This window comes from Rhea pennata, chromosome 1 (genome assembly GCF_028389875.1).
Source record: "Rhea pennata isolate bPtePen1 chromosome 1, bPtePen1.pri, whole genome shotgun sequence".
NCBI lineage: Eukaryota > Metazoa > Chordata > Aves > Rheiformes > Rheidae > Rhea > Rhea pennata.
Window position 1 is genome coordinate 55425906 of NC_084663.1, and position 14718 is coordinate 55440623.

Sequence of the window (14718 nt, forward strand, 5' to 3'; positions counted from 1 at the left end):
CCAACAAGTAACACTTAAGGGGAATATTGTCCTGTAGCTGTTTTTTGCTTCTAGTAGTCAAAACTAATTCTTTGAAACAGTGCTTCTAATTTATCAGCAGGTATGTTTGAATTGCATGTCGTGTTAATGATTTTATATTAGCCCAAGAACATTTTAGGCTGTAGAAAACTGTAGAAACTTTGAAGAGGGCGATTTTATCAAGGGAAAAAAGGCTCCTCTTTTCCTGAGGGTGAGAGTCAATTTATTTTCCTCATCTTTTTGTGTTCTTAAATGTCCAGCTGAGATGGCTAGACTTACTCCTTTTCTGTACTTTCCAGCTACTTTTTAAAAGCTTCTGGGCATTTGAGAGCCTGAAGGTTTTTGGAAGTGCTGGATAGAAAAGAGCTAGTATTATGTGACCCACAGTATATCCCTGGATTACTATTAGCACATCCACTGCGAAATGTTTTGAAAGTTGTGGCTTTGGAAGTGAAGGATCTGTTCTGTTTTTTGAGAAGCTCTTGAGAGAGATTTTAAGTCTACATCAGGCTGAATTGTACTCCTGTTCTCATCTCTACAGGTTTTTAATGCTTGCAAGAAGTTACTAAGAGGATAAGAAAGAAAAGATGGTTGTGAAAAAAGTTTCAAGTCCTCTATACTACATCTGCCTTTGATGCAGCTGTATGGCTTTCCTTGGTTAAGTCTCCTGTTTGGCTTTGTGTCTAGGATGTTCTCTGTTGCACAAGCAGAGCTGGGAATGGAGGCTATCAGTATTCATAAATATTCACTAAAATGGTAAGAAACGCCTGCTCACCTAAGCATATTGCAGTAGGACGTGTGAATTTCTACAGTGCTGCTAAGAAATCCACTTTCATCATTCACGTGATCTGTAATAAGGAAGCACTCCTGATCCTGGTTTTGTTTTCTGTTCAGGATTTGCTCCTCTTTGGTTGTAGGGAGAGTGATCGCAGTCCCACTTCTCACAAAGAGAAGAGCATGACATGAATATAAATAAGTGGGTTTTGCCTCTAGTGTAGAAGGTTCTTGTAACAGTTTAAGAGACTAAAACAAATTCTCTTTCTCTTCTTTACCACTGCACCCCCTTTTTCTCCTTAGCAGGATTGCTAAGGAAGGGACGAAGAAACTGCCTGCGTTTGAATAGCAGCCGTTGTTGCTGCAGCAGAGAAAAGCAGTAGTGGAACGTGAGATAGTCTCAAATAGTAAAGAAAGACACTTCTGCTTAACTACCCCTTTGCTCAGGCTCACTCCAAGCCATCCGTTCAAATGCATTCAAAGGAATATAATCACATCGCAGCAATAGCAGATGCTTGCAAATTGTGAGGATCAACAGTGTACCCTGCTGCTTCTCCTTCACCCCCCAAAAGGGACACGCTTTTTGGCATTCCCTTCCCTGGGTAGTGAACTGCCGTATAATCCCTGCAGTTTGGGTGTCATTTACAGTCTGCTTCACTTAAATGCTTCTCTGTTGACTGCACAGTCTGCTTAAACGCAAAGCCAGCATGTATTCCCCATCAGCAGTTAGTGGATTAAAATGCTGTTATGCTCAGAAAATTGCCTTTTAAAAAAAAGGCCAAGAAAGTTGATTTTTCTTTGTTGTTAACCACCATTCTAGCAAATTCCATGTGGTATGGGGCATGCTGTTGACAGTGCAAGAAAAATGCAGTTTTGGAGGGGAAAAAAATTGTTTAACCTCAGCAATTTGAGAGTTATTTTCAGAATTGATTTTTACCATTGTGTACTCACTCATTGATCACAGGCTACCGTAGCTGAAATATTTTTTGCAGATTCTTGTTGACGATACAAAAAAATCTGTAATTCTAACTGCCCTTTGCTTCTTCGGTATATAAAGATTTTGTAATTGGAACTGAGCAGATGCTGCTCCTGCTGATATACGAACCCGAATCTAAGCTGGCTTCCCATCGAAGCACGAAAGTGCTAGTACGAGTCAACGTTTGTTTTTAAGCCAGCGTAGTTGAAAAATGCTCAGAGACCATTTCTGGAGTGAGAGGAAGGTTTTTCTCACTATGTCTCCAAGCAATTGAACTTGGTTATAAATTGAGGGTGCAACTTCCCATTCAAACCAATGGCAAATGTGCTGCATATTCCACAGCTGAATTTGGTGTTGGCTCCTGGCCAAATGAAACTATTTAATACCTCAGAAATTAGGAAAAAATGCTCTTCTCAATGTAATTACAATGTCTGTAGGTGTCTGAGTTATAAATGTAGCAGTGGCCTCACCTGCCAAAGCAACAGTTAACATAATACTGCTGTGTTTCAGAGGCCAGTGTTACACACCAAGCTATGATGATTTTGTTCAGTAAATATTCCTATGTTGTCAAAGGCTTTACTTTTGGTTGCATGTTATGATGAAGTTGGCTGCATGTATGCTATTGGTTTAGTCTAATGGTGTTATACAGAGAGTACAGAAAAATTGAAAAATAAACGTTTGGGCTGCAAATGGTGGCCTAGTGCCACCGTGCTTCGGCTGCAGTCCTGCTGAGCCAAGTCAGAGCTGGTCAGTGCTAAGCCAGTGAAAATTCACCTAGAAGACCTTGGGTGGTACGGAGGGGGAGAGGTGTTGATGTACTAAGGGGCAGGCTTCCATTGCAGCTCATGCTATGTTAGTGCTTTCTTGCGAAGTAAATGGGTGCTGTAGCACAGAGCTTTCAAATGTGGTGTGCAGGGGTACTGAGCAGCTTAAATAAATGACCGTGAACCTTTATGAATATCGAAGTGCATAGTTTGCCTTTTACTGCTTTTTACTTGTGTTTGCACTCTCCTCAGCTTAGCTAATGAAGTTGGGCTAATTTCCCGTGTTCTTTGGTAGTTTCGCTTTCTAGTCATCTAGCTTACAGAGTGACTTACGGCGATGAATTTTTCTATCAGGCAAACCGCTTTCACTGCATTTACAAAATCAGTAAGTCATGTCTGCAAGCATACAGCCTTACTAGTTCGTAGGCACAGTTTACGTCTAAATGGCCTTTGCACTCTTCCTTCTTGCACTGGTAGCCTGGACTGAATTCCAGCGTAGGCTGTATGTTCTGCCTCCCTCAGTTCCTCTAGGGAGTTTCATTTGGCTCTGCGAGTCTTCCTCGCTTCCTATTCTGCACTAGGGCTAGTGCAGAAAGTGTGGTAATCCACTCTGTGGGTGTACTTGATCGTTACCGTGGTTAGGTGACTTCGTGTGTCTTTGGGGATGCCTCAGAAGAAAAAGCTGTGCAAAAATGTGAAATTTTCTTTGGCAGTAAGTCTGAATTCAGCGTATGTTAGGCTTTGCCACCAACTGTAGTCAGAACAGAATTGCATTTCTCTCTGCTGCTTCTCGTGAAACAGGAAATGCAGAATTTTTGTTGTTGTTGAAAACCTATCGTAGTGTGTGGCGTATTTCCCAAGATGAGAGTGTTCTTTCTGTTAACATGTTTTCTTTGAGAGGCAGAGGCTGCAGTGTAGTTTCTAGTCACAGTATTAAGCATGAAATGCGGCTTAGAAGTGGAAAGGCTTTCAGTTACGCGTGTGTCAGGGGAGACACACTGTAGTAGGTTTAGATCACAACTTGCAAAAAAACAGCTTAGCTCACCATAACCATTTGTTTTCACTACTGCTTACTACCAGTGCACCTGTACTTCTGCTGGAGCTGCAAGGGAAGAGTGTCCTGCAAGTGCCCGTATGGGCACAGCCTCAGCACGCGCTGCTCCGAGTTGCCAGCAGCCATGAGTAGGTGAACAGTAAGCTCTGCTCTTGGAGAGTGTCTGTGGGTTCACTATTAAAGCAGTTCTATGGTGAGATGAACAAAAAATAGTAGTCTTGCTATGTCTCACTAACAGTACTACTCTGTTGATAGTAGCTGCGCTGCAATGTTGTCTGTTAGCACACACCCACGCAAGCACTTCTCTACCCCTCTCTACACTGCTGCCAGCAGCCGTCTCTGCCATATTCCAGATTTCTCTGGAATGTTTTAATAATTCTTGAAATAGTTCATTCGAGATCTAAAAACTTTGTGCAGACTTTAGTTAGATTTCAGAATTTTTCTGCTTGTGAAATAAATCAAAGATTCCAAATTTGTGGTAGGAAAAACAGACAGGCATTCGAAGCTCATAACATGCTTCACAGATTATGGCACAAGTTGCATAAAGAGGCAAATAAGAGAGTCCTATTATAAAACTTATTTTCTAGCCAGCAGATACATACTGTCTTTTATGTGACCTTTTTATTTTCCTAAATTGAAAATTAATTTAGAATTTAAGTGCTCGGGTAAAGGAAACCAAAAAATGTTGGTTTGTGATTGAAAGAGCTACACCCCAGTCTGTCTTTGAGTAACTTTGAATTTCTCTCGTTATCCTAGACTTTTGGCTGAGCTCCATGTACAACAGCCTTGGATTGGCTCTTGGGACATCTGTTAATCTATATATAGGATTCACACACTTGCACACGTAAACAGGTGATCTCCTAAATATATGAAATGGCGTTTGGAACTCCAAGTACTTATTTAAGCCAAAGTGAATTCAGGAGTGAACTGAATTAAACCTTTTTGCCCTCCTCCCTATCCCTGTACTGAACTGTGTTGGAGAAAAAGTGCATTATGTGCTGGTAATCACTTGCACTTAGTATCTACACATATAGGTTCATAAATCCTAAGAAATACTTAGTGCCAATTAAAAATATCATGAAAATGACCTTTTCCTATTCCGAAATTTAGTCCTCTTCACAGTTTGTAATTTCTTGCCATGGAGGGACATAGTGATTGAGAAGAAAAGATACATTTTATGAGAAGAAGGGTAATAGATGGTAGCTGATCTATATAAATAAGTTATATTTAGAAAATTAATAACAGAAGCTGAAGTCAGGAAGAGAATTTTAAATCATTTGAAGAAATCTCTGGTTATGTTGCTGAGACTCATTGCTAATAAATCTGGGAATAGTCAGGAGACTTCAGAAGAGTGCAAGAGAAGTGACATTTTGCATCACTAGTGAAAAAGTGTAAGTGGGGTAAAGACTGGATAATCTAATATCAGTTCCACGAAGAAACTATGGAAAAATTGATAAAGAATTTCGATGGTGTAAGAATAGAAGCATAATTCTGCTATTTAGCATTTCAGTTTTTGAAAAACAGGTCTGCTAAAACACTTTTTTTTGTTTTGATTGGAAATTTGATTGTTATAGGTGTTGTCTGATATAAGGTCTTTAACTTCTTAGTGCAGTATATCTGATTTAAAAAATATCTCTTGAATTAAACGAAGTACTACTTAATGGATTGAGAACTGACTGTAATCAAAGAAAGTAAAGTTTTTCTAGTTGGGATGAGCCTGGTGGGTCTGGAAATAAATGTAGGATGATTGCTAGTAAAGTGGTGGGTGGAAGGCAGAGATAATTTTAATGGCAATTAAAAAAAGATGTTCAGATCATTTAGGCAAACTGAGACTAGTTGTGCAAAATACGTGCAAATGCAGCTGAATGCAGAGTTATACGCCAAAGGAGCTGGAAATGCAGGTGATACCTGCATGGGGGAGTTTTTTCTCTGAAAATCAGTGACCCTGAGAGGGCAAAGGTAAGTAGCTCTAGCAAGGTCAACAGTAGGTATAGTAGGAAGTAGTTGGAAAGGTAAGTAGTCGTAGCAAGTCACTATGGCAGTGCTGTGGCAAAAAGGGCTAATAAATACATTGCTAGAGGTATAAGTGGGAAGAAATGAGTAATAAGATTATCTGCATGTAACGTAGGGGAGACTGATGCTATAGGTCTGTGCCTAGTTTGTCCACATTTAGTGATACTTGCTACTTCAGGACATGGAAACAAGTCTCCCCCCCCCCCCCAATGACTCAAGAGTGGAAAAAGTGCTCCATAGTGAGAGATTTAATGTGCAGTTACGTACCAGAGCTGCAATTACTTAGTGGCACGCTGCTGCTGGAAAGGGCGGTCTCCCTGCCACCTTATGTTAGCTTTAGCAAATATCTGACTATACAGTCGTCCTGTTCAACACACTAACCTGACAGAAAACTACTCGCTTTTTAGGTTGGCTGTGTTTTCTGCCGGGTTACTGAGTCCAGTCACCAGTTGGCTGAGCATGAGAACGGATGGTGGGAGGGAGAGATTGACCCTGTGTGCCAGCAAGCTGTTAGATCAACTCAGTTAACGTCTATGTAGGCGCCTAAGGTGCGTTTCCATGGCGACTTGACTCGATTCAGATTGTCCACCGTGGTCCCATCCGTTGCGTTGGCACTGGCGCTTGTGTAGCTGTCTCGGCACCTGGTTCAGGCTTCGACCCACCTCAAAACTAATCCAACAAATGAAGAGCTCTGTGAACTGGCCAGCTGTGAGACCATGTTAACGCTCATGCCAGCCCAAAAGTGGGAGTGCGATTGCACAGCTGGGTGGGAGGAAGAGTCTGGGACTGCCATTTCTGTTTGCAGTTTTGCAGCCAGGCGAAGGGCCTGTTCCTTCCCCTGTGCAATCCCTCCTCCCATCTCTGGCTCTTGTCTGACCCAGCACGGAATTAGTGTAGTGCTCTAACTCACCCCCCCTCTCCTTTCCCCTTATTAAAATAAGTCGGTCCCTCCGTAGGATGCATACATTAAGAAATCTCAGTTTAGCTTATGAAAAGGAAATAGCACCCTGTATACAGAAGTACCTGCGCAGGTAGGAAATCTGCTCTGATGGTGAAAAGCCTTTAACAGAAAGATATATCAGGAGCCTACAGAAGTGGAAGCTGGACAAATCCAAGTGAAAATTCGAGTGTGCATTTAAGTGAAAGTGGCTAGCCACTGTGTAAATAACTAAAGAAAAGACAGGATTTTCATCTCCCCTTAACTTCATATGAAGACTAGATGCCTTACTGGAAGGTCTGTCTTAATCAAATGCAAGCTGCAGGTAGGAGATGTAAAGAAATAAGTAAAGCATGATGATGTATACAAGTAGATCAAGTGGCATCTTTGCCTTTAGTATTTTGATCCCTACTTTAGGGAAGGTACAGTATAAATTTGGATATAATGTATGAAAGGAATTTTTTGGACAGAAAAGTATTTGAGAAAGGAACTATGACAATTATAATAGGATTGTATAGTAAAACTATAGTTTTGTACACTGGTGGTTCTGTTATATTTGTGTGGACTTCTGTTAACTATACAACAGTCATCAGCTTGACAGAGGAACTAAAATTAAAAAGGCCATGATATTAATTTTATTATATGTTGTGTTGAGTACTCAACACAATTTTTGATTATACAGACAATCAAAACAGGGTTCAGTATCTGTTGATGTTCACTCAGATTAACTTAAACTGATATGTCCTTATGTGTGCATGTGTGATTTTCTTTTTCCTTTGGTTTTAAAAGTTTCCTTTTATGTGGGAGCTGTCCTTGATTGTTCATAAGAACAATTTCCAAAATACCGTTTTGATTATACAGTTTAAATGAAAACTGTTATTGTAACCTAAATGTTGAAATTATGAGTGTACTGGAGATTTGTATTAGAAACAATTAAATAATTGCATTTCATAAAAAATAATACTTCTGCACCATTTCACTAAAATAAATAGAAAAAATCTTGTGATAAAGGATTCCTTTTGCTATGGAACAAGGGCAGTTCTAGATATATCATGATATTTCACCTTCATGAGTTGTTTCAGAAAGTAAAAGAATTTCTGAATTGAGAAAGGAGATCAGCCTTGTAATTTAGAGAAATCTTATTGACCAGTAATTTTGTTGTATCGATTTAATCTGCACATGTCAATTAGAGTTTTTGGAGTCTTTTGCAGTTTGGGTGTCACATTGTTTTTACTGGAGTACAGTCAGCCTGGGTTTTTCTTTGTTTGTTTTTTGATATTAATGGTTTGGAAAGAACATGGTGCTCTAGAAAGAATTGAGAAATAGGCCTGGCTTTGCGGATTTTTATCACCCTGCCAAGACCCTTTGCAACTTCCTCTCCTTGTTGCCCGCAGCAGAATACGGAAACCTTACTGCTTAAGGCTACTTCTGCAATTGCGGTAGTGCAGGAGAGTAGGGTGGGAGGGGGTCTTGTTCTGCTGCTGCTCGCTCTTGTCGTGGCATCCAAAGAAGAAAACCAGATGCATTTGAAAATGTGTCTTTCGTTGCTTCTCGCACTGATGGGTCTCCTTCTCTTCCCTCTCTCTGCTGTCGTGCAGTGCTGCAGTTGAAGCTCCAGCAGCGACGCACACGGGAGGAGCTGGTGAGCCAAGGGATCATGCCGCGTAAGTACCACTTAAACTTTTTCCTATTTTTAAAAACTATTTTTGAGCAGAGACTGGTTTCCCATATAATTTAAATCATCTAATCGTCCATTTTTGGATGAAAAATATCTTATCTACAAGCCTCACCCTGTTTCACTCAACTTTCTCATTCGTAAGTGTTGGTACTCTAGGTATGGGTCCATCTCTGATACTGAGGAATAGTGTAATGGCTCCAAACCTAGCTGCACTCCAAAACAGTGGTTGTATTCGATCACAGTGGAGAATAAGCTTCTGGAGAACTTGCAATATTAGAAGTACCTTATATACTTGATGCATGCTTGTATCGCTCTTTTAACAGGCTTCCTGCCTCTGCAGTTTCTGTTCTTGTTTGTCAGCTACCCAGACCTCTGAGGCAGTTGTAACTTTGTATATATACATATTCTACAAACCTGATCAAATCTGGCAGTGTGAGCAGGTTGTTGATCCACAAGGGACCATGCTATAAAAGTGTTTGCAGCTTGAAACAGCTAGGAAGAGTCCTATGGTCATCAGCCAGTCCCCTTGCAGCAAGCAGAGGCAAATCTGCAGAGCTGAAAAACTTTAATGCACCTTTCTGAGTGGACACATAGGATGTACCCTAATGCCAAGTTTTAATATATTCACGGCCAGACTAGTGCATGAGGTTTTTTGTTTTGCTTTTCCCAGTCCCTATGAAAAAGATCTGCGACAAATAGTTTTACTGTGCGTTGATACCTCTGAACTAGATAACATACAGATGACAAATCAAGGCAAGACCAAAGAACAAGTGTTTTATTTTTCAATTCAGTTTCCCTTATCAGCTTTATTAAAAGGCGGTGGGCCAGCTAAATGTTTTGTTCTCTGAAAAACTTTCCCCCTCTCCCACCTCACACGCCTTACTGGAAAACAAGGTAATGACGAGGAGTTTCTCACTCCTGTTTCTGGGGTGCACATTGGAATATGACGCAGGGATGTGGCTTAGCCTTTGCTAAGTCATATGGTCAGGCTGTTAGTTCTGTCCCTGAATGAAGAGAACCTGTCAGCTGAAGTGGCTCACTGGAAGGTAGTGACATGCCCGAGATGTTTCTAGGACCCTCTTCTTAAAATTCTATCACCAAATTTAAAAGGAAAGATGGGCCTGGTGATATAGTAAATAAGTAGAGAGAGGCATACCTCTTTTGTTATTTTTACATGGAGAACTCATGTAGGTGCTTCTACCAAATACACTTACTTGCTTTTAGATGAAAGTATAATATCCCAGTGGCTGGGTGTTTTTGCTAATGCTTCCCAGAAGAAAATGTTCCTGACTTTTTTATGGTCTCCTCCTTTAGATAGATAGGCATGCACATACTATATTAGATTATTTTCAGTACTGGCTTTCTTCAAAGTGTGGCTGGACAAACTTGTGACTCCTGAGAGTGATCTGTTTTGCAGGCCCTTTGAAAATGAGGCCCCCTCAGGTAATTCAAGCAAGGCACCCAGAGTAATTAGTCTTGCAGTTGCTTAAAATGCAGCCTAAATAACTAGTCTTTGCAAACTAGTGCCCTTCCTTGCTTCATTTGTATCTCTTACTTGTGAGCTTTACGACCGACTAAAGAAGAATGCTCAGGGAAATGTCCATGTAAAAATATTGGCAGCACATAAAAGGTCCTTTCTGAAATAGAAATGTCTTGGCAGATCTATTCTAAACATGATTTAAAGCCAGTTCCCTTCAAGTAATGGTATCATTTACCAATACCTGCCATTTGGAAATAACTACACACAGAGATATGTTTAAAACATTATTTGGGCAGACCATTTTTAATGAGAAGATCATATATGAGATAAGTTTTGCTACTTAAAGCAAAAGTCCCGTTTTTAGCCTGAAAATTACTGAAGATGACTAAAGGCCAAGTTCCTCTTGAAGGCGTCTCAAAACTGTGACCACTTTGCTTTTACTTTCAGAGCTTCAGAATAGATAGTTTTACTTGTCAGTGGGAATGTCCAAGTTTCTCTGTATTCTTTCATGTCTCTTCCCTTTACACCCTGTGAGAGATTTTAGTTATTTAATTGTATTGTCCTGCCTTCTGCTACTGAATATGGCTATCCTGGATCCCATTTTTCCCTCCAGAGTTCTTTAGTCAGGAAGCGGACAAACCTCATATCAAACTTAAAAAAAAAATAAAAATTAAATCAGAGAATCCACAGGATGAGTTAAATGAGCTGGTGTTCTCTCTCCTTATAAAATGCTGTTTGGCATCCAGCCTGTATTTTCCATCTGAAGAGCCTTGGCACTCTTGAAAGAATGGTGGTAGTTGAGCTTGCATATACATTAGCATTGTAACTTGGGTCAGGAATGTGCTTTTGAAATGAATCTCCTGATTACACCTACCTGCTCGGCTTTGCTTTGCACCAGGAAATGATCACACAGTGCAAGGATTGGATTAAACTGAAAGGAAACTAAATTGAAGAATATTCTCTTTCAGCTGATAAATGTTCAGTCCATGGGACCAGACTAGAGCTTGTCTGAGACAACACTCCTCTAAATATGTGGAGTATGAATGTCAGTTCCTCAGCATCAACTGTTTTTCTCTGAAGATTTGCTCCTGTTATGCTGTACTACTTGTTCATTTAGATTTAGCCTTTAATACACTTCAGTTCTTGGATCTTGTAGTTGAACAGACCTGCAAAAATCTATGAACTCTGTATGGAGAGAATAAAAGTTTTTGCTTTACAACATGCAAGCTCACTTTGATACCTTTGGTTCCGCTAATTGCAACGTAAGTCTTAGATTATGTTTGGATTCAACTTGGTGCCCTAAAAAAAGAATTGTATTTCAGGCTTCCTTTAACGAAAGTTTTTTAGACACTGCAAAACTGAGGAGTGGGAGAAGTTACGTTAGTAAAGGGGTTGATGCTCACATTAAAGCAATAGTGAGAATCATATTGCTCCTTCCTTGCTTGTTCAGAACAGAGCCGGGAATTGATTATTTTGTTCCCGTGTGGAATTTTGTTTATATTGTAGAGAGGAAAGGCAAACGTTTCAACATTTTTTACCCAGAACACTTAATCTCACTTGAATACCCTTTCCACCCTGTCAGCCACCTACAGTAGGGCTATGCTTCACTGTAAAGCAAGCATATTGCAGTAAGAAATAAAGCATTTTTAAGCAGTGATAGAGGATTCAAATAATTGATTTGTATGCTTCATTAATTTTTATTGTTTTTCTAGTTTCACTTTGCTTAAGCTTTTACCAGAGTGGAATTGCTTAGCTGAAGATTAAAATTCTCAATTGCCCATAGAAAAGAGGTGGTGAGCAATTCTTTTTCTGCATCTGACATACCTGTGATTTGACCTAGGTGATCTGCTTCTAGAAGCAAGAATTATTGAGTCCTTGTATTTACTCAGGTTTTGGCCTATTTTCTAAGGCCCTTAGTAGAGGGCAGATAGTGCCAGCAAACAAACTTCTGAGCTATTTGCATTTTTTTTAGATGTGCAGAAGTGATTTTCATCTTCCCCTCCTGATACACTAGCTAAATAATAGAATATAGATAAGAGAAACACAGCTGAATAAAAATGGCTGTCTGTGTTCGGCTCTGAGCTCTGGCATGCTGTAAAATAACAGATGCTGTCAGTTTTACTGTATCAAATACAAAGATTAGAGATATTTTAAGTTTTTTTTTTTTTTTTTTTTTTTTGGTGAATATTAAACACCTAGTTTTTCTGCCGTGGAAAGGAATGTTTAACACAGTAGCTAACACATACAGTAGAAAGACATGTGGAAAGTATCTTCAACTAAAACGGCAAGAATTTTTAGGGGAAGGACATGTAGCCAATGTGGCAATACTGTGCTTTGCAAAATATGTTGTGCTTTTTCTGTTTTGCAAGGTTTAAAGCTTTGCAGGTCCGTTGTTTTATCAATCTGGATTGTGATCTTTGGCTACTAGCTGCAGACATGAAATATAGCCAAGCAGGCAAGGTTGTCATGTGGCACGGACCTGCAGGAAAGCTGCTGCTCAGGATGTGACCCAAGGTCCACCCAAGTGCAGCAGAAAGAGCGGATTCCGCCTGGAGCGTGCTTTGCGTTGCTCTGGAGCACGGGGGCTTTGTGAATGTCTGAAGGGGGACGCAGGTGGCCTTGGGAAAGGGCATTTCCTTAATCGAAAGCTGAAAGGAAGGTGGCTGCAGTGCGGGGCCAGAATTTCTAGGAGCTGCTTTTTCACCTCAGTATTTTTGGTATTTGCCAACTTTTGTGCCCAGGTCCAACTACTCAGGCTATGTTTGGATTTTTTTTAAGGATGCAGCATATGCAGATATATGTGGAAGGCAGACTTGGGGGGCGGGGGGGAGGGAAAAATGCCATCCTCTCCATCAGCATACAAGTAAGCCCGTGTCCTCCTAAACCTTCTAACTCCTGCTGACTGTTCAGTCTTTTTATCCCATGAACCCTCTTGACTGGTCCTTGCTCTCTTGGGCAGTTTGTGCAGTTCATCTGACACCATTTCTCTATCTCTCCACTAGGGCCAATACAGATTTCTGATGTTTCAACCCTGCTTGTCATGGCATCTACAACTGTCTAGTGTAAACCACTTAAAATGACTGCAAACAGATCCTCCCGTCATGCTGAGGGGTTAGAATATAGCAGTTGGTATCAAATCTAAAAAGGAGGGATTTTATGATGTTTTTGTAATTTGACAGGTTTTAGAGGTGCCCACTCTGAGCTGGTTTTGTGCTATAGGTTTGATTTAGCAACACTCCAGTGCCATTTTCTCCTTGGACGTGCAGTCTTTTAGCAGCCTGAGTGTATTTTGGAACACAGGATTTCTGAATCTTGTGTTACTGGGCTTCAGATACTCTTAAGGAGAGAATACTTCATCTCTGGACTACACCAGGGGAACATGTTCAGTTGTGGCATGTCGCGTGATTAGGAATGGGTGCAAGACAACAGACAGTATGACAACTACAATCGCATTGGGCCTTTGCTGTCACTGGCTACTTTTTTTTCTAGCCATAAGCGTAGTGGAGACAAGTTAGTATTTGTTGTAAAATTAAAATACAGCATTCCCTCTTTCTGGGCTGTGAAACATCCCTTAGAATTAATGGTACTTAGAACTAAAGGAACTACAGGAAATGCCATTTACTGGGACACTCAGAACATGATTTTTGGATGCAGAACACAGGTTATGTTTTTGGCCTACCCGTGTTGATTGTCATTTAGGCAAACCTTGCAGCTGGTCTTCTGCATCCAGCACAGCCGTCGTCAGAACGTGGCAGTGCTCTTTGAAGTACTGGTTTCTGCAAGGGAAATGCATGTGTTTGTGTTTGCTAACTTGTCATATATGAGTTGCTAAAGTTAAACCATATCTGTAGATCTTAACACTTCCAACTCCAAAATTCGGCCATCCATTCACAACTGTGTTTGTGAAGATTAGCTATGAACACTACTGTTACAGCCTTGGCTGACAGTCCAACTACTGCTCATTTTTTTTCTTAATCTTTTAAAGTAATTTTGTTGTTGAAAATTATGCACCTACAAACTTCATTGTGTAGATATATATTTAATATTTTGTTTCTTGTGCATGTTTTCTTATTAAGCTGACAAATTTAGACATGAAACTTCTCACTCTAACCTGTGGGGCAATAGCTGAGGCAGAGCTGTCATTTGTGGATGTAGTTAGCTCCTGATTCCTGCTACAGTACAGTAGACCGTGCTGAAAAGCTGTCAGGAATGAATGAATGAATAAATAAATAAATAAGTAAACCAGCTGTTTTAATTGTTTATATGTGTCCATTGTGAAATGGGAACATCTTTTAACATAGGTCCTGGAAAGGCAGTAAATAGTTAGAATGTACACAGTTACATAAATGCATAACATCTTTTGAGGCAGAAAATGTTCTGCAGTTGTGTCCATAATTTTAGGTACAATTCTCTATGTCTCAACAATATTTTATCTTCTACATAAAGGCTGTTATATAAGATGAACTGCTATGCCTATGTGGAGTTTTACTGATTTTGAAGTGTTTCAGTGTGGCTATGCAGTACACATTTCAGGATTGCTGTCTGTTACATTTGAATTCCAGAAAAATCAGCTCCTTAAATCTCCTGAAAGTGCACTTCCTGTTTTACATGTGTGTGCTATGTATAGGCTGTCATCTTTCTTTCACTACTTTACATACCAGATCTTGGAAGCAAGAGTACCTCTTATTTTCTTAAAGAATTTTTATACCATGAAAAATACAAATTTATACTTCCCAACCATCTAGTGCCTGCTATTCTGCCCATTAATGACTGCTTCTCTTTCATATCCTTTTTTTTTCCACAAAACAAACTGAAATTGTACTTTCATTTAGGATCAGGGGTTAAAGACAAACATAGGGACTGAAACTGTTGTTGCTCTCAGGCTTGTTTAATAAAATATCTAAACTCAAGTTTTTAAGGCATAAAAATAACTTTTTAACTACTTGATTTAATCTCTGAAACCCTGTTATTTCCTGGTTCGTTGTATATAGAATCTCAAATATAGAGGCTGTAATGAAGATTTT

At 39.9% G+C, this 14718-nt stretch overlaps 1 protein-coding gene across 7 annotated transcripts in view; it reads left to right on the plus strand.

The window, feature by feature from the left end:
- MRTFA (myocardin related transcription factor A) overlaps window positions 1-14718 on the plus strand; it is a 96287-nt gene that overhangs the window by 59396 nt on the left and 22173 nt on the right. For 6 of the 7 annotated variants that reach the window (XM_062587488.1, XM_062587506.1, XM_062587522.1 and 3 more), the window contains one exon: window positions 8135-8200. The exons of the other annotated variant lie outside the window; for it this stretch is intronic. In XM_062587488.1, the coding sequence (XP_062443472.1) occupies window positions 8135-8200 (66 nt within the window). The remainder of the gene's footprint in view (window positions 1-8134; window positions 8201-14718) is intronic. 7 annotated transcript variants of the gene reach the window in all.